The 19643-nt window shown below is 42.2% G+C and overlaps 1 protein-coding gene across 5 annotated transcripts; it reads right to left on the bottom strand.

Moving 5' to 3' along the window:
* Nucleotides 1-218: 218 nt before the first annotated feature.
* Nucleotides 219-19240, bottom strand: LOC138758148 (fibrinogen alpha chain-like). Of its 5 annotated transcripts, none has more exons than XM_069926668.1 (6): nucleotides 19035-19240; nucleotides 17660-17773; nucleotides 17389-17572; nucleotides 17023-17168; nucleotides 5881-7834; nucleotides 219-1172 (listed from the first exon to the last, which is right to left on the bottom strand). In XM_069926668.1, the coding sequence occupies exons 1-6, from the start codon at nucleotides 19086-19088 to the stop codon at nucleotides 472-474; spliced, it is 3153 nt and encodes a 1050-aa protein (XP_069782769.1). In that variant the 5' UTR covers nucleotides 19089-19240; the 3' UTR covers nucleotides 219-471. The 5 variants fall into 5 exon arrangements, with proteins under 5 accessions (XP_069782769.1, XP_069782770.1, XP_069782771.1 ...); XM_069926669.1 differs by lacking the exon at nucleotides 19035-19240 and adding an exon at nucleotides 18102-18217; XM_069926670.1 differs by lacking the exons at nucleotides 17023-17168; nucleotides 17389-17572 and having other exon boundaries at nucleotides 220-1172; nucleotides 19035-19235.
* Between the last annotated feature and the right edge of the window lie 403 nt (nucleotides 19241-19643).

Here is a 19643-nt window from a genome sequence, read left to right as displayed (position 1 = left end):
GGGTTCAAAATGTTTCGCATTTTGGATTTTCAGATAAAGGGTACTTGACCTGTACCAGTTTAATTTCACTCTCTCTCATTATAAAACATTGAGGCTTATTGTGTTTCCTGAGTTCAATCAACCAATGGATACAGCTCACAATGGATTCAATCTAAGACTTTCCCAGCACTTAGTTTTTAGTACAGAGTATGAGATATTGCAGGCAGGATGACTAATTTCACTTTTATTTACAATTGGTTTTGTATTATTGACTACATTTTAATGCAAAGAATAAGATATTTTAACCTGATTGACGATTAAAGGAAATATTATAATCTTACATTTGTTCATCATTTTGGAAATCTTCCAACAGTTTATTCAAGTGTTGAGGCATTACTTATAAAGTTTAATATAGATATTATCTAAAGCCAGAACAAGTATAACATTTCCAATAACATTAATACCACGATAAATAGAAAGTCTCTGTCTAAGCTAAATAATTGGTCGAATTTTCATCCTTACCACTTTAAGAGAATAGTCAATACCCTTAAAAGGAACCCAGACTACTCCATTTTCTATCTCATATGGCACTAAATCCCGGGGATCGTACAATCCACCATGGTAATAAATCCCATTTAGATTAGCTGCCTGACAATTATTGTACCACCAACCTCCTCCATAAAACTGTGCACAGCTCTCCTCCCATTTGTCATTATCTCTGTCAAAAGTACTGAATTTCATGTTTGCATGGGAAGTGTGTCCCTGATCCACTGGTAACCCTGTTATTAATGCATCACCAGCATCTCCAGCATAGCTGCTAATATTCAACATGTAGCTTTCGGATTCAGAGCCGATATTTACAATATACTCAGCATACGTCTTATTCCCAGACCAGTCCTCCAGTTCTATCCGAAGGAAAGTTTCCTTTTGTGTGAGGGAATGGAGAGCGTCATTTCCCAGCCAGATATTTCCTTGGCCTTGATCATCAAGGCGACCGAAACCCCTTTTATATTCACTCCAGGATTGGTTGAAATTCACTGATTCATTCATTCGCTGTTGAACCAACATCCAACCACCCAGACCAGTGCTCTGATCACAGTAGACTGTCATAGCTTCAACACTGCCAGGGGGTTTTATCCTAAACAATCCATCTTCACTACCCTTTGCATGTTTTTGCATGATATCATCACAATCTGTAAGAAGTAACAAGAAGAGATATGTTTTAAATTAGAGTTGATATACAACTTATTTGGGTCATAAACAAAAATGCATTCTGCATATTTTCTGACATTTGTATCTAACACCTTCCCCAGGAGACCTTTTATATCTGTCACTCATCCACAACATGGCTTCCACCCTCCGAGCATCTATCTAGTTTTATTTATACAACAAATTATGTCGTGAGATAAGTCATATCCATGAAACCTGAAACAGCCCTGTTTCACTCTCCATTGATGCTGTCTGATCTGCTGAACATTGTGGTTTCAAACATCTGCCATATTTTATTCTATGTCAAAAATGCTTATCTATGCAATCACAGATCTTTATGGCCTGGAAGGAGACCATTTGGCCAATCGAGTCTGTACTTGCATAAAGAACAATTCCTCCCACCTTGTATAAGAGTCGTCCAAGGTCTTTCTATATTTATCCAGATTCCTTTTGTATTCCAAAATTGCCTGGTTGTGTATTCCAGTCCATAACCACACAATGTGTGGAAAAGAATCCTAGCACGTTTGGCTCTTTTGCCCGATCATCTTCATCCCCTTGTTCCTTACTCCTCCACCAATGGAAGCAAACTCTCCAATGACTGACCAGTGCCATTCATAATTTTAAATACTTCAATCAAATCTCTTCCCTTTTTTCTCTCTTCCAAGTCAAACAACCTGAACTTCTCCAGTTCATGCATGTAATCAAATAATCTCATCACAGTTTAATTTCTGTTCATTTCTTTTGCACCCTCTCCAAAGCCTTTCCGATCCTCATACTTGGCATCTAGAACTACCATAGGTCAGGTCCCCATTTTCAGCCTCATTTTCATGGTGCTATATAAGATGACCCCCCCCCCCAAATATTTTGCAAGGAACATGCCGGAGACTGGTGTCCGGGCCTTCCAGCAACAACCCAAACTTTTTACAACACCCCAATCACCAAGTAACAAATCTGTAAATTAGGCAAGCAGGTAAAGAAAAACACACACAGTAAAAAAAAACCTTCGCTTCCAGCTGGGAAGATGTCAAATGGAGCTTTGTCCAAGCCTTCAGCATCGGCTTCAGCCGGAGTTGGCAATGGCGATTCCATTCTCAACATCAGGCGCGGTGTTGTTCACATGAAAGAAGTCGCCTCACTGCCCAAGTGGGCTCGGTGGAGGAACCATGGCTACGTGTTGGCTCCCAGGCAGGAGCAGAGACCTGGAGCTGGAGCGGGGTCCTTGGCCTCCTGGGTAGGGGTGGGGACCTCAGGCTCCCAGACAGGAGTGGGGATGTCAGACTCTACAATTTTAAAATGTCTGGGTGAGTTATGGAGGTGCCTGGCAGTGGAGAGGTGTCAGGGAACAGTGGAGCCAGTGGTGGGGAGGTGCTTCCGGGTTGTCTAGTATGCCAAATCTACATTGAGCTTTTTTCTTTTGGTTGAATTTAAGGTCATTACAATAGATGCTAAAATAGGTGGAATTGTGGATAAAGAAGAAAGTTTTCAAAGATTGCAGAGGGATTTGGACTGCTTAGAAGAGTGGGCTGAAAGATGGCAGATGGAGTTTAATGCTGATAAGTGTGAAGTGTTTCACTTTGGAAGGAATAATCAAATTAGGACACACGTAATAAATGGGAGGGCATTAAAGAATGCAATGAAGCAGAAAGATCTAGGAATAACAGTGCATTGTTCCCTGAAGGTAGAATCTCATGTGGATAGGATGGTGAAGAAGGCTTTTAGTATGCTGGCCTTTATAAATCAAAGCATAGAATACAGGAATTAGAAGGTGATATTGAGACTGTTCAAGGCATTGATGAGGCCAAATTTGGAATACTGTGTGCATTTCTGGTCACCGAATTATAGGAAGGATATCAACAAGGTAGTGAGGGTGCAGAGAAGATTTACAAAAATGTTACCAGGGTTTCAGAATCTAGATTACAAAGAAAAATTTAGTAGATTAGGTCTTTATTCCTTGGAACATAGAAGGTTTAGAGGGGATTTTATAGAGGTATTTAAGATTATGAGGGGGATAGATAGGGTTGATGTAGGTAGGCTTTTCCCCTTGAGGGTAGGAGAGATTGAAACAAGAGGTCATGAGCTAAGAGTTAAGGGGCATGAGGGGGAACAGGAGGGGTAACTTCTTCACTCAGAGAGTGGTGGCTGTGTGGAATGAGCTTCCAGGAGAAGTAATGGTGGCAGGGTCCATTTTGTCATTTAAGGAATAATTGGAGAGGTACATGGATGGGAGAGGAATGAGGGTTATGGGCAAGGTAGGTGGGACTAGAGAAGAGTACTTGGTTCAGTGCAGATTAGAAGGGCCAAGATCGCCTGTTTCTGTGCTCTATATGGTCTCATTTTTGTAATCTGGTGTATAAGTTGACCCCTGCATTTTGAATGTTTTTTGAGCATTTCAAGACTTGACTTATACATAATACACCAGTAGTGGTCAATCCAGTGTGAAATAACGATTCATCCTGGCTTTCTTTCTCTGACTTGCTGCCTCTCACACAAATAAACCAGTTTAAGGAGCCATTTAAAAGTGAAACAGTGAGAGTTTAGAATGAATGGATTCCCTTAACAGTGAAGAGCAAGGCTAGAATGACCAGGAAACAGGGATATCAAAGGCTATCAAGGGTTTGAGGAAGAAAAATTGAAATATTGTGACAGAGTATATAGATATGTTTTTGGGAGATAAATTGGGACATGGTTTGTTAGTGTGGGTCACATACAAACACTTTAAAACAGATCTTATTTAAAATACTGGAGCTTTTCCCCATGCTAGACATGTTGGGGCCAACAGTCTTTGCCAACACTTTGGAGAGTGCCCAACAGACTTCACTAATGGATTATTGTTTACAAAAAGGCAACAGATGAAAGAGCTTGTCGGAGCCACATATGTCTGGAAGGGAACTTCGCTGTTCTAAGAGGGTCATGTAGCTTTGCAAGCAGAGAGAGTCAAACGGGCTTTCTCTCAGAGAGACAGACAGACAGACAGAGATCACTTCTACAGTGATACAGTCAGCAACAGCAACTGGAACTGGAACAGGACAAGCTGGCAAGCTTGTGGAAAACCCCATTTGGAAGATGGGTTGTGAGTTCTCAGTTCAGCCTGGTTAAAGCCCTTGTGGTTCTTGCAAAGGAGAGGACTGGCTGTCTAATGTTTCACTTGAAATAAGGTGACCTGAAAGGAAGAGGTTATCACCTGGAGAACCCTGAGGGGGAAAGTTTCTTTGGCAAGCCACTGAAGTGGCTGGTGTTCAGCATATAACAAATCTCTCTCTGAAAACCAACAAGAACCCTCCTGAGTGGTAACCATTTACCTTTCAAGCACCAAAGCCTGGTGAACTTTACAAATGTTAAATTCTGTGCACAGTATAAGAATTGCCTGCAACCAGTGAACTTGAAGGAATGAGAAATTAGATTGGTCTGTGAACCAAAGAACTTTTCTGAACCTACACACACATTACATACACGTGCGCTTAGAATTAGAAAGGGGTTAAGTTAGGTTAGTTAAGTCAATAGTGATAAGTTAAAGTTTGATTCTGTTTTCATGTTTAAAGATAATTCAAAGCAACTTTTGGTCAAGTAACCATTTGTCTTGGTTAATATCTATTGCTGCTGGGTTTTGGAGTCCTCTGGGCTCGTAACAATATATTTAAGATTCCTTTACTGTCCTGTAGTTTCCTTTGTTTGTTATGTAAAGGCAAATGCAGGCACCACTAGTCCAGCACCTCTACTAAGGTGAGAAATGTCTGTGGGTCCCACCACCTCCTCTGTTGCCACCACCTTCTGTAACCTCCGTAGCCACATAACCTCCTGTCCAATCTAGTGGTGAACCTGAGCTCGAGGCATTGAAGTCACCCTCCCCAACCCCTGGTTCCGAAAAACCCTGATGTGACTCAGAAGCTGTCAGCACCCAATGTCCTTCGGATGTCCAACTTGCTATCAGTACCTTCATGATTCCTGGCCCGACACCTCGTTCCCATGAGCTGGTTATCAATAGCCCACAGCCTTTGGCTGCCAAGCTCTGCTCTGGTTCACTGAAGTTTTCTGTAGGGTCACCTCCCAGGCTTCTCCTCAGTGAGGTGGTGTTCTCCAGTTTCTGTGCCCTGCGCAGTCCTGTAGTTACAGCAGCTGTAGCAGCCCATTACATGATAGGTTTAGAGTACTGACAACAGGGAAGATCCTTCACAAGTGTCGAGAGGGGATTAAAAGGACAGCGAAAACATTCCATGAAAAATCACTGGCAGGAAAGAGTAAGGAAATTCTCAAGGCATTAAGACCAAGAAGGTAACCTGGGAAATAATGAGCTCTATTAGGGATGAAAGGGACTACCTGTGCATAATGTGGGTAAGGTCTTAAGTTGATACTTTTTCATTTACATTCACCAGGGAGACATTGTAGTTGGAGACTTCAGTTAGGACATTGAGATTCTAGAATCTGTTAAGATTAAAGGAGGTATTGGATGCCTGAGTGAGCATACAGTGGATTAATCTCCAGGGCCAGATGAGATGTATCCCAGGCTACTATGGGATGTAAGAAAGGTGAATGCTGGGTGGGACTCTGAAAAAAATACTTAAATCTTTGCTGGCCACAGATGAGGTGTCAAATGACTGGAGAACAGCAAATGTCATTCCTTCATTCAATATCTGCTCCCTGACAATGCCCTATCTAAAAAAGGATTGTTTTAACTTAAATTATCTTGATACCTACCTTTTCCAATGTAATTCTTAATCTTATGCATTTTTTCCATGTTAAGATTGCCAGTGACAAACCCTGTGATTTCAGTTCCAGGGAATAAATTTGAGTTGGTGGAAGGATGCATGGTACTGGAATACTCCTCCAAGTTGGACTGATGGTTTCTGTTTGGGGTTTCTATGTAAAAATCAATGGTTTTTAATTCTGTCATTGATTCTGGTGAGGAAATTGTGTGCTTTTTGTAGTCAATTACATCAGAGTTGTCAACATCCTGCGAATTTGAATAATCACTGAAATTACCAGTCTCTATGTAAGTTGAATTACCAGGAAAAACTTTACTTCTTTGTGGCAAAGATGAATCAGAAAAAGTATTAACTAGCTTTGAGTCAGTATTATTGGTGAAATTCTGTTTCATATCAGACTGAGAACCAGTTTTGGAATGGAATATTTTTGGATAATGGGAACTGTCTGATAAAATTCCTTTGACTGAGGATTTTGTCAAATGCAATTCCTCGGTGCTGGTGTCTGCATTAACACGAGACGAGAATGGATCAGAGTTTTTAGTACTGTTCATCGAATAGTCTAAGGGTGCATCCTCGCTTGTTGGCGCATGTCGTTCCTTGATGCTGGTTGTTTCTGCATTAACACGAGACGAGAATGGATCAGAGTTTTTGGTACTGTTCATCGAATAGTTTAAGGTTGCGTCCTCGCTTGTTGCCACATGTCGTTCTTTGCTGGTGCTTTCTGATTTAACAGGAGACGAGGATGGATCAGAGTTTTTGGTACTGTTCATCGAATAGTTTAAGGGTGCATCCTCACTTGTTGTCACATGTTGTTCCTCGGTACTGGTTTCTGATTTAACAGGAGATGAGGTTGGATCAGAGATTTTGGTACTGTTCATCGAATTGTTTAAGGGTGTGTCCTTGCTTGTTGTCACATGTTGCTCCTTGTTGCTGGTTTCTGCATTAACACGAGACGATGATGGATCAGAGTTTTTAGTACTGTTCGTCGAATAGTTTAAGGGTGCGTCCACGCTTGTTGTCACATGTTGTTCCTTGATGCTGGTTTCTGATTTAACAGGAGACGAGGATGGATCAGAGTTTTTGGTACTGTTCATCGAATAGTTTAAGGGTGTGTTCTCACTTGTTGTCACATGTTGTTCCTCGGTGCTGGTTTCTGATTTAACAGGAGATGAGGATGGATCAGAGATTTTGGTACTGTTCATCGAATTGTTTAAGGGTGTGTCCTCGCTTGTTGTCACATGTTGCTCCTTGTTGCTGGTTTCTGCATTAACACGAGACGATGATGGATCAGAGTTTTTGGTACTGTTCATCGAATAGTTTAAGGGTGTGTTCTCACTTGTTGTCACATGTCGTTCCTTGCTGCTGCTTTCTGATTTAACAGGAGACGAGGATGGATCAGAGTTTTTGGTACTGTTCATCGAATAGTTTAAGGGTGCGTCCTCACTTGTTGTCACATGTTGTTCCTCGGTACTGGTTTCTGATTTAACAGGAGATGAGAATGGATCAGAGTTTTTGGTACTGTTCTTCGAATTGTTTAAGGGTGTGTCCTCGCTTGTTGTGTCATTTATTCCACCAGGAATGCTGCCTATGCTACCTGTGGGAACATCTATAGCCTTACTTGTCGGTCCAGCCATTGTCACTGAAGAAGTAGAAGAACTGTCATGTGGTATATTATCTAAAACAAATAATCCCATGTAGGTATCTTCACAGAATTTAGGATATTTAAAATTAATGTGACATGCATATTTGAAGCCAGTTACTGCATCAACTTTCTTCACCAAACTCAGGTTGTGCATTGGCTTGTTATATACAATTCTATCCAGCCGCATGCCAGTCAGTGAATTGAGAGATTTCTCCATTTGGGCATTATGTTCATGGTCAATATTGTAAATCACTGACTGAATGCAAGATCCTTTGCACGACTGCATCTTAATGTCAATATCGACCTAACAGGAAGAAATAACAGTATGATCTCAAATGCCAATCCTAATTTAAAAAATAAACGTTGATGATTTTCCAATTGAATATCCCAACCTGGGCCCTTTTTATTCTCACATGAATGATTTTTACATTGAGAACAAAAATACACTTTAATAATCCTTAGGTTTAAGGTGTCATAAAAAGTTTAACATTTCTAGAAATTAAATATATTTATATGTATAAATTATAATATTTTGCACATTTATTGAATATCATAGGCAAAAATAATTCTCAAGAATTAGCAGAAGGCTATTACAGCACCAGCGACCCAAGTTCGAATCTAGCGCTGTCTATAAAGAGTTTGTATGTTCCCCCTGTGTCTGTGTGGGTTTCCTCTGGATGCTCTGGTTTCCTTTCCATCTGTCAAAAACATAGGCTAATTGGTGTATTTGGGGTGCCCAGGCTCGTGGGCCAGAAAGGCCTGTCACCATGCTGCATGTCTGAATTTAAACACATGCATACAAAATTATAAGGCGATTATATGGGGTAAATGCAAGAAGCCTTTTTCCACTGAGGTTAGGTGAGACAAGAACTAGAGTGAAGAATGAAATGTTTAAAGGGAACTTGTGAAAAGAACTGCCAGGTGAAGGGGTGACTGGGGCTGCGATTTCATCATTTAAGAAAAATTTGCAGAGGTACATGCATGAGAGGTTGTGGTCCAGGTACAGGTCAATGGGACCAGGCAGAATAATAGTTTGACACAGACTTGATGGGCCAAAGGGCCTCATTCTGTGCTGTAGTGTTCTATTGGAATCATGAGTGCAGTTGAGCTAGAAACTTGTGATATTAGATGTACAAATGGAGTCATCGTGTTTGTAATATTCTCCAAAATGGTAACACATAAGCGTTTTAGCCAATTTTAAAGCAGAAGGAAAAGTTCAGAACTCACAATAGAAACTTAGATTTTACATCGAATTCTTAAGGGGAAAATTCACTCAGGGAAACGGGACACTTTTGTTTTCAAGAGGAAGGGGATTGGGAGAGAGAGAGAGAGAAAATAAAACAGCAAAAGTTAATTGGCTGCGGTTTTTGTACCGATTAGGGGGAGAATACACTTTATGAGCTTTTGTGAGCAACACTTGGGACCCTGACATCATTTGAAAGAAGAACAGCACAAAGCCAGATATTAGAGACCAATAAGGGACTGCAGATGATGTAACTTGGAGCACAGAGCAAGGAACAATGGGTTGAGCAATACATGGACAACAAAGATTTTGCTTCCTCAGCACATCTGGGTGCGTTTTATGGATTTTGGGCTGCTGATCAAAGAAAATCATATTAAAATTTTCATATCCTGTACCCTTTTTTTTCAGATATAACCCATTTTTGTGATTTCCTGTCATATTTTAAGTCTCCTTCAAGTGTACAAAACCATGCAGTGCAACATGTCATGGAAAATTCATTTTCTGCATTCTCATTTGGAGGTTGTCCCTCCTGACCTTGGTGCCATCAGTGAGGAACACGGTGAAAGGTTTCACCAGGACATTGCGGCCATGGAAAAGCAGTATCAGGCCAACTGGAAACCACCAATACTGGCCGATTATTGTTGGACACTGATGCTGAGTCCAAATGAAAATCAGCAGTAAGACATTTTTAGGTCAGTTGAACTCACAAATAAGGTCAGCAGCGTTTTGTGATTTAACAGGGCTAAATTCAATCAAAATAATGTTTCTCCAACTTCCTACGTGATTCAACAAATCTGAAATGATCTTTGTGTTCAGCTTGAAGTTATCTACCCTAATTCCCAATTTTTTTTTCAGGAAGCAAACATTTTGAAAAGGATTTGTCATCCACTGATGTCAATGGGAGAGATTAAATTGTTGGTTTCATATCAGATCGCTTCATCAGGACTGAGAGTGCAGAGGACAGGTAGCCTCTGCATAATGAGGTCATAATGGGAGGAGCTGGAGAGCACCCTGTGAAGCAAGGAAGGGAGAGAATGACAAACAGATGGAGAGCCAAAGAAAACTGGTTAGCAGGTGCCAGACCCAGGGAGAGAGAGCTCTTTCAAATCATTGTTGTATTCAGAGTTGCATTTTATTGAAAAATTATAGTTAAGATTTAAAACTGTGAAAGTACAGAGACTACTTCAGTGAACAGAATTTCTACAGGGACCTCAGCAGTGAACAGGATAATCCAGATTAATCCAGATTAATAGTGTTTCCCATGTTATTTGTAATTTTTAATATAATTTGTTTATAGAATATATGTAATTCAAAAACTTGAGAGTTCTAGGTTGTACTAGTCTTTAAGACTTGAATGGTTTGACCCACAGGCTGAATTCATAAGGCTTTTTCAGGTGGCCAGAATACCCCGATGTAAAGCTGCATATTCTACCCCTATGCGGCTCTGAGGGTACCCACTTGAAAGAGCAGGAGGCGTCTCCGAGGCGCACTTTCCAACCCTCCTCTGGAAAGGATAATCGCTGGAGCACTGAAGTCCCCCTAGGCGCCTGAATGCAGCCACCTGAAAGCGGCTGCTAAGGGGTGGGCTGATAACAAACAGCCAGCGACCCAACTCCCCGCGGCTGACAGTCCCCGTCCCCATGCCTGACAGCCCCCCTCCCCGCTGTCTGACAGCCCCCCCCCCCGGTGCAGGACTTCAGGGCAGGGGCGGTCGCACGCGGATTTTGGGGCAGGGGTGGCCGGTGCGGGACGTCCCTTTTGAAACATCTCAACTTTGGAACATCAAGCACCCAGTCCTGTCCTTGTGTCATCCACATCTCTGTAATGGCCACAACCTAATTCCATGTACTGATCCAGGCTCTTAGTTCATCTCCCTTATTCTTAATACTTGAATTAAAGTACCCACATTTCAACCTATCCAACAGACTGCATGCTTGCACTGCTGTGACAGAGTATTTGGAGGTGGCTTGGGAGGAATTGCTAGAGCAGGTTGCACACACACATTTTAAAACACAGAATTTTTGCAGGTCTTTTACAGAGTGCTTTTTGTAAAAGAGCAACAAAGTATCAACATACAGCTTGCCTGGGAGACCATGTGAATTTTGGAGGGAGATAGAACAGTTTTGTTCTCAGAGAGGGAGGGTGTGAAACAGAGAGAAAGGAGACAGTAACAGTTCCAGAAGGACAAAGCAGGCAAACTTTTGGAAGACTGTCTGGCCAAAGGAGAAGTTTGGCTGTCTGAAAGGTGATCTGAAAGAAGGAGGATCATCTGGAGAACTCTGAAGGGGGCAAGTTTCATCAGCAAGACTGATTAAACAGGAATTAGGTGTGGATGTCCTGGAACAAAAAAGGAATGTCTCTGAAGACCAACAAGAACCCTCCTGAGTGGTAATCATTTGCCAGTTAAGCACCAAAGATTGGTGAACTTTGTTAATGCTAACTTCTGTGAACAGTACAAGAATTTCCTACAATCAGTGAGATTGGACTGTGATCCAAAGAACTTTTCTAATCTTAAATACACATTACACACACCTGCGCTTAGTATTAGAGGGGGGACCTGTTTTCTTGTTCAATTATAATTAAAAACTACTTTTGTTTAAGTAATCCTGTGTTGTGGTGCATATCTATTGCTGCTGGCCTTTGGGGTCCTCTGGACTCTGCAACACTACGTACCTACTCCTACCCTTTCTCATAGTCTCACTGCACATTGTTTCTAACTTTTCACTAACTGTTCCATCATCTGACTAACTCTCTGGTTCCCATCCCCCCTGCCTCACTAGTTTAAGCCCTTCCCAAACCTCCAGCAAACCTGCCTGCAAAGATATAGGCCCCTCCCCAGTTCAGCTGCAACCCATCCCTTTTGTACAGGTCATACATTCCCCAGAGGAGATCCCAACTTTCCATAAACCAGAATCCTTGCTCCCTGCACCAATTATCATCCTTGCATTCCTGTGCCACATCTTGCTACTCTTACTCTCACTGGTGCATGGCACAGACAGCAATCCAGAGATTACTACCCATGAGGTCATTTTTTATGCTTCCTTCCCAATTCTTTATATTCACTAGTCAGGACCTTATCCTTTTTCTTATCTATGTCATTGGTACCAATGTGTACCACAACATCTGGGTGCTCACCCTCCCTTTCAAGATGCCAGAGTCAATCCACACTGACCCTGGCAACCGGGAGACAACATACCATCCGGGAGTCTTGATCTCACACATTGGATCTTCTATTTTCCTAAGCAATGAATTTCCCATCACTATTGCTCTCCTCCTCCCTGACTCCATTGAAGAGATCTGTCTACTGTGGATTTTCCTGTTAGGTTGGGCCCTCCAAACAGTATCCAATACAGTATACATGTTATGTGATGGGAGCGGCTGCAGGGATACCCTACACTAACTGTCTATTCCCTTTCATTTTCTTAGTCACCCAGCTACCTGCCTTCTAGGTGTGACTGCCTCCTTGTAACTCCTATCTATCAACTCTTCAGCCTCCGAAATGATCCAGAATTCATCCAGCTCTAGTTCCATTACATGATGCAATACCTACATCAGGCTGCTCTTCATCGATTACAGCTCAGCTTTCAGCACCATTATCCACTCAGTACTGGACAGCAAGCTTCAAACCTTGGCCTCTGCACCTTTTCTGCAACTAGATCCTTGACTTCCTCATTGGAAGACCACAGTCAGTACCAACGGGAAACAACATCTCCTCCTCACTGACCATCAACACAGGCGCTCTTCAAGGATGCGTACCTAGCCCACTGCTCTACTCTCTCTACACCTATGACTGTGTGGCCAGGGACTATTCCAATGCCATCGATAAATTTGCTGATGACACCAAGGTCATCGGCAGAAACATGGAAGGCAATGAGGAAGCGGACAGGAGGGAGATCAACTAGTTGAATGGTATCACAACAATAATCTCACACTCAACATCAGTGAAACTAAGGAATTGATTGTGAACTTCAGGAAGGGAAAGGCAGAACACAAACCAGTCTTCATTGAATGATCAGCAGTAGAGAGGGTAAGAAAACTTCAAATTCCTGGTATCAACATCTCAGAAGACCTAACCTGGGGCGATCATGTTGAAGGCTCACCAGTGGCTATATTTTGTTAGGAGTTTGAGGAGATTTGATATGTCACCAAAGACCCTTGCAAACACCTATTAGTGTACTGTGGCATGAATTCTGACTGATCATGATCATGGTGTGGAGGTGCCAGTGCACAGGACAGGAACAAGCTACAGAGGGTTGTAAACATGGCCAGTGCTATCGTAGATATTAGTATTCACTCCATTAAGGTGATGCCTCATGGAAGCAGCCTTTTTTCATCAAGAATCCTTACCGTCCAGGCCATGCCCTCTTCACACTGCTGCCATCAGGAAGGAGGTACAGGAGCCTGAAGATGAACATCCAATGTTACAAAAACAGCTTCCTCCCCTCCGCTATCAGATTTCTGAATGGACAATGAACCATAGACACTACCCTCACTTTTTCTCTTTTATGGACGAGTTACTTTTTTAATATCTCATATTTCCGGAATTGTACTTCATAGCAATTTTTGCACCTTGCTCTGCCCAATTCTGTGGCCACAAAGCAACAAATGGTCAGATGCAATTTTGGCAGCATAAGTTGTCAGGATCAGAAGGGCTCTCCCTGATTTCCCACATTCTGGAAGTCGAGTGTACCATTGTCCTGGCTGCCATTCCAACTGCTCAATCTGTGCAAAACGAAAGAAGGAGACCTTACCTGACCTCACCTACACCTTCGCTCACCATAGCCTCCCAATCCAAAGCCTCAGCACCTCCTCAATCAGCATTTCCTCTCAGCATGGCTGCACCCAAAATCCTTAGATCTGTGCCTTCTTAGTGTAGCCCAGTGGTTCTCAACCTTTTTCTTACCACTCACATAAGTAACCCCTCTGCCATCGGTGCTCTGTGATTAGTGAGGGATTGCTTAAGGTGGGATGTGGGTGGGAAGGGAAGGTTGAGAACCACTGCTCTAGACCCAATGGTTACTGAAATATTTTGCTGGAGAAAAAATGTAATTGGCCCATTTTTTTTGGCTTTCTGAAACCATGCACATAATGAGTCAATTAGATATGATTAAAACAGTGGTTTTCAAACTTTTTCTTTCCACCCACATCCCACCTTAAGCAATCCCTTACTAATCACAGAGCACCGGTGGCATAAGGAATACTTAAAGTGGGATGTGAGTGGAAAGAAAAAGGTTGAGAACCACTGGTGTAGACTTTTTTTTTCCTAAATAGCTGCTGTCACTCTCAACACTTGGGCCTATCACTCAGCTTCTTCACACCCAAACCTATTGAGCCAAAGCTTCAGCTACCCCACTGCAGCCCCGCACTAGCTCGCTCTGCTTGCCCTATCTTCCTGGTAATTAGTTCATTCGCCATCACCAGTTAACCAACAATTCCTTTTTTAAACTCCAGCGAATGAGGTTCATAAACATCGAAGAAGACTTTTCATTTTGAATTTGAGGCCAACGTCAGATCAGCTGTGATTTTGCTGACTGGCTGATCAGTCTCTAGGAGAAGCCGCGCCCAAACCTGCTCCTGTTCCCTAAGCTCTGATACATTTTAAAAACAACGAGAAGAGTGTTTTCCAGGAACTGAATGTGGGTGGTGGGAAATCAGAGAGAGTATTTTGTTCTGATCGTCTGTGCTTGAGGGCAAGGAATTCAAGAAATAATGAGAAATTTCATGGTGCTGGCAGAAAATATGAACGGAAGTGAACTGAAGTAATCAAAATAAAAAAACAGAGTTGAAGCTCTTAAAAATAATTTGGATAATAAAATGACTGTTTTGTGTAGGTCATAACTGAACTGAACCACCTCTCCAGTTTTTACCCTTACAGTCATTCTTTCCCATCTTAACTACCCTTCAGACGACAATGGTGAGTCACCTTCTTGAATCTCTGCAGTACTTCCTCAGTGCTGTTGGGTGCAGGGCTCCAGGCCACGATAGAGAGAGACAGCCTTGCCATGGCATGGCTGGATGGTGTGTGATGTGGCAAGTTGTGTTCTTTCCCAGAGCATCTACCTTGATCCTTCCAGGAATGGAGGAAGTGGGAATCTACCTGAACGTGCAACAGCCCAACACAGGAAGAGGTCCTTCAGCCAACAGTCTGTGCTGACCATGACACCAAATAAAACTCATCCAACTTCTTGCTCTTGATCCTTGTCCCTTTATTCTCTGCATGATCAATCATGTGCCTCTTAACATCATGGTCATTTTTGCTTCTCCTGCCACCCACCACTCTGAGTGAAAAAACTTCCTTCACAAATCGCTTTGCTTCTCACGTTACACCTGTGACCTTTAGTATTTGACAGAATGTAGGAAGATGGCGGTGCTGCTGGAGCCACTGTAGCGGGAGTGCTGCCACAGAGTGCAGACCTGCAAGGAGTGAGGGAATGGAGATACAGCGCTCCTGCGGGGAACCAGCCACCCAGTCGACTGCTGACGGCTCAGCACGGGCTTTCAATGTCCTGTTGAGGGAGCCAACGGTGATTTTAGTTGAAATCCCGCGGCTGCGGGTCTCCATCCAAGATGGTGGCACCTGTTAAATGGCAGGAGCTACGAGGGGCTGCAGTCTCAAGGGACTGGAGCAGGGCACCAGAGGATGGGAAGGTCTGAGAGGGGAAGCAGAGGAGATGACCCACGGGGATGGAGACCATGGTGGCAGACCAGTGAGGGGGCTCTGCGACTGAGCAACCAGTGCATGTGGCGGGTCGCTGGCAACTCGAGGCGAAGAACTCTCGGAAACCGTGGGCTGCTGGAGACTGGCTTGAACTGGCCGGAGGGGTACCAGGTATCGGATCCGGGATGCGAGGAGGCGCCGAGGGCACTGAAGGGTTCCTGACCGTGTTGGAGGTCGGGTCTGGAGCTCGAGTCACCGATGATTTGGGCTGAACTCTGTGTGGCTGCGGGGGCTGTGGACACACTGGAGGTGAATCTACGGACACTCGGTGACTGGAGTGGGGGGGATCTCTCTTTTGCTTCTCTCTCTCTGACTGTAAGAAGTGTTTCAGGCAATTCCTGCTGGTGGCGAATCTGCCTGCCTTACAGCAGGCGAAAAGGGAATAATATGACACTGTTTTATAACTATGACAGTAAATTGAACCTTGATTCTTCTACCCTGAGAAAAAATCTCCAACTGTCTGCTCCATCTACATCTCTCATAATTTTTAAAGTGTCATTCAGATCATGTCTGCCCATGGCTTCATGTGCCGCTAAACTGAGGCCACCAGCAAACTGGGGGGACCACAACCTACAAATATCCGTTAACCTCCTCCCCCAGTTTCCATCCTTCCCTACCCCTTTGTCTCCCCTCCACCAGCTCCCCACCCCTTCCCTTTCTTTCTCCTATCAGAGAGCTATCTTCTTTCCTTTCATTTCCCAGCTCCTTTCTCGACTACCTTCACACCTGCATCCACCTATACCTCTTATCTGTTAGCCTGAGCTTCTCCCATTCTCTCTTCCTCTTGGTTTAGATGGCAAATTTCATTTCATTTTTAAATGAATTTAATTTAGAGATACAGCACTGTTACAGGCCCTTCAGGCCCATGAGTGGATGCCACCCAAATAAACCAATTAACCGACAAACCCCATATGTTTTTGGAAGATAGGAGGAAATTGGAGCACCTGAGGGGGGGTGGGGTAACTCACCATGACATAGGGAGAATTTATCAAACTCCCTACAGTGTCAGGTTCGAACCCAAGTCCATGGCGCTGTAATAGCATTGCACTAACTAGATGGAACAACCTGGGTTGCTTTCTCTGGAGTGTAGGAGGAGGAGGAGGGTAACCTGATAGAGATTTATAAGATCATGAGAGGCATTGATAGGGTGGACAGTCAGAATTCTTTCTCTGGGGTAAATATGTCACACACCAGAGGCCATGATTTAAGATGAGGGGAGTGAAGTTTAAAGGAGATGCACAGGAAACATTTTTTTTCCCACTGAGTGGTGGGTGTCTGGAACCAGGGACAGTGGTGGAAGCAGATACAATAGTCGTGAATTATCTTGAAGAGGCTGGAAGATAAATATGTGAATATGCGAGCATGGAAGGATGTCTATCAAGTGTAAGCAGCAGAGCTCAGTTTGAATTGGATGTCGTGTTTGGCACAGACACATGAGCTGAAGGACCTGTTCCTCCGCTGAACTGTTCTATTACTTTAATGTGTCTAATGTAATTAAAAAAACAATTTCCAAATTAATATCTGTCTTTACCTCAAGCATTTTGATACTTCTAAATTGTTCTAGTATCCTCTTCTGTAGGAGCCTTAATTTAAGGTTTTGAAAATTGATTCTGTTCTGCAAGGTGGTAAACCTGGAATTCATACAATCCACCAGCTGATAGTAAGTGTGTCCAAAATCTAAAAAAGACACAAGAATCCTGGTTGAATTTGGTGCAACTTGACTAAGTCTTCAATAAAATCCCATTTGAATATATTTTTTCTCATAGAAATTTTTAAAAATACACCCAAATTATATATTTTTTAAAAACTGTGAAATGTAACCCGTTTTTAAGGTGAAAATCCATATAAATACAATAGGTGACATTTTCTTGAATAACCATTAACAGCAGACACTCACTTCCCAGTCGGTCCAGAGACTGTCTGATACTATTGACAGCTTCAGTCAGGGTAATCTGAGTACTACCAAACATTCTGGAATAGTCTTCCAACATCCGTCCTATCTCTTGTGCTCGTTCATTATTTTGTAGATTTTTAACACGTACTAACCCTTCCAATCTACACCCAGATGGACATTTAGGCCCCTAAAAAAAATGCACAATTGTGTAACATTATTTCTTTGAAATACAATTAATCTTTCCCAACAATAAGTCAATGTCTGTGGTACCTACCCAGTCATCATCAGTGCAAGCTGACCATTTCTTCTCTGTGCAGGTGGTTTGTGGATCACTCATTTCCTCAGGTGGTTGGCTGTGGGATGAAAGGCTGCACTCTGACTGAATCTCCTATTGCATGTTTGTTTGTAAGAAATTTTAAAAAAGGACAATTATTTTTAAAAGGTAGTAATTGAATCACAAGCATTTCCCCTGGCTGAGTTCTATTGAACAGGCGAGGAATTCAGGGTAAGGTTAGCACCTGTCTTTTCGAAAGAGTTTGTTTATTTTACTGATTCCACAGCCATGATTAAATATATTTATGAAGCGTTCCAGTTACCCATTTATGAAAATAGACAAAGTCCTTGAAAACCATGGAACTTCACATTTTCACAGTTGTGACATGAAAACAAGCAAATTTTAGCGATCATTTTAATAACGTTATTCCCCTGGTACGTACCAAGTATGTTAATGTCAAAGTGAGACATTGACATTATGTAAATGGGAAAGCTTTCGTCTACAACATCCAGATAGTAATTTGTTGGAGCAGATCACTGCCTGTTACAAAACCACTGATATCAAATATATAGAACAAAATGAAACAGTAGAAGGTCTCCTGAGTTCAAATATTTAGAAAAGCAAATCAGTTGGGACATGAAAAGTGAATAAGAAGCAATGTGTCAACATTCAGTCTCCATGTTTATCATGCAACAGGTCGGATTTCATCCTATTGTACTGTTCTAGAATTTTGGCTTCATGCCAGGATGAAAGTGTACCAGCAGCCAGACTGCTCAGCCACTTCCTCTGGATTTTGTATCCACCTAACATGATACCCAATTGAAACTTCATTCTCATGATGAACTCTCAATTTCAGATCATAATTCATCCCAAACCTTTCTGCATTTGTGTAGAAATTTGCATATTACATAAATCCTGACCAGACTCATCATTAATTTTTTGTCAGGCTCACCTCACTAGAGATACGACCATTAAATAATAGTTGTTATTTTACATGGAGATGTTTGAAAATTCAAACCACAAGAATTATTATTTCTTCAAAGAGTCATCCGAAATGCTCCAAAATTCTATAATTTCCAATTGTAGTATCCCTAATGTTACAAGGCCCAATCTGTAAAAGAATATAGCACAGTTCTTTTATAGACTGAATTTACCTCATTCTTAGCAGAATAATTGTTAACGAGCTATAAAAATAAGCTTACATCTGAAAAAGAATAGGATTTAATTTATATTCTACAGCTGCTGCTCTGTGTCATACACTTGGAACTCTATTCCTCAGGAGATTTGCTGGCCTACTATCAGGATATAAATCACAACCCATGGGTCCTCTGAAATGTACCTCTTTGTGTATGAGTTATTCAGAAGGAAAACTTACCCAGTCAATTAAAATGAAGCATACAAACAAACCAAGGGCCTGAGCAGCTCTCATCTTTCAGCAAAGATCTTTCTCCCCTTATTTCAAGCCTACAGAATTAGTATCATTCAGTGTTACTGGGAGACCTGTTTACCCTTACATTAGAGACACTGTTGATCATTTGCCATCTAGGTATTGCCGAAATTCTTGAATTTTTCTGCTGCTTTGTTGAATTCCAAAGGTTAAGAGTTTCCAAAGTCAATAAAACACTTTGAGCAAATAAAAGATGGAATGTATTTGGGGCATTTGACTGGTATGTTTTTTTTTGTTTGGCTATCCACCGTAGAGCTGAAACCGTGAATGAAAATAGCAGTGTAGGACTTCCACTTTGAGAAACCCAGTCCTTAGTTCAATCCCTGAGCCAAATATGTTAAATGACTGAAGCATTGCCCGCCTTCTGAAGTGGAAGACAACAATAATAAAGTACATTTCAAGGGAAGATGGCAAGCTGATGTTTGTATTTCAGCCACAGGCACAAACAAATGACCTGATCATTACATCAATTTTCTTTTATTTACTGCTTTTCATGAAATGGCCATTAGTATCAAGCCTGACACTGATTGTCCATCC

The sequence above is a fragment of the Narcine bancroftii genome, chromosome 3 (genome assembly GCF_036971445.1).
Source record: "Narcine bancroftii isolate sNarBan1 chromosome 3, sNarBan1.hap1, whole genome shotgun sequence".
Taxonomy (NCBI): Eukaryota; Metazoa; Chordata; class Chondrichthyes; order Torpediniformes; family Narcinidae; genus Narcine; species Narcine bancroftii.
The sequence above is the reverse complement of the archived record's forward strand: the minus strand, read 5'-3'. Positions and strand labels throughout refer to the sequence as shown.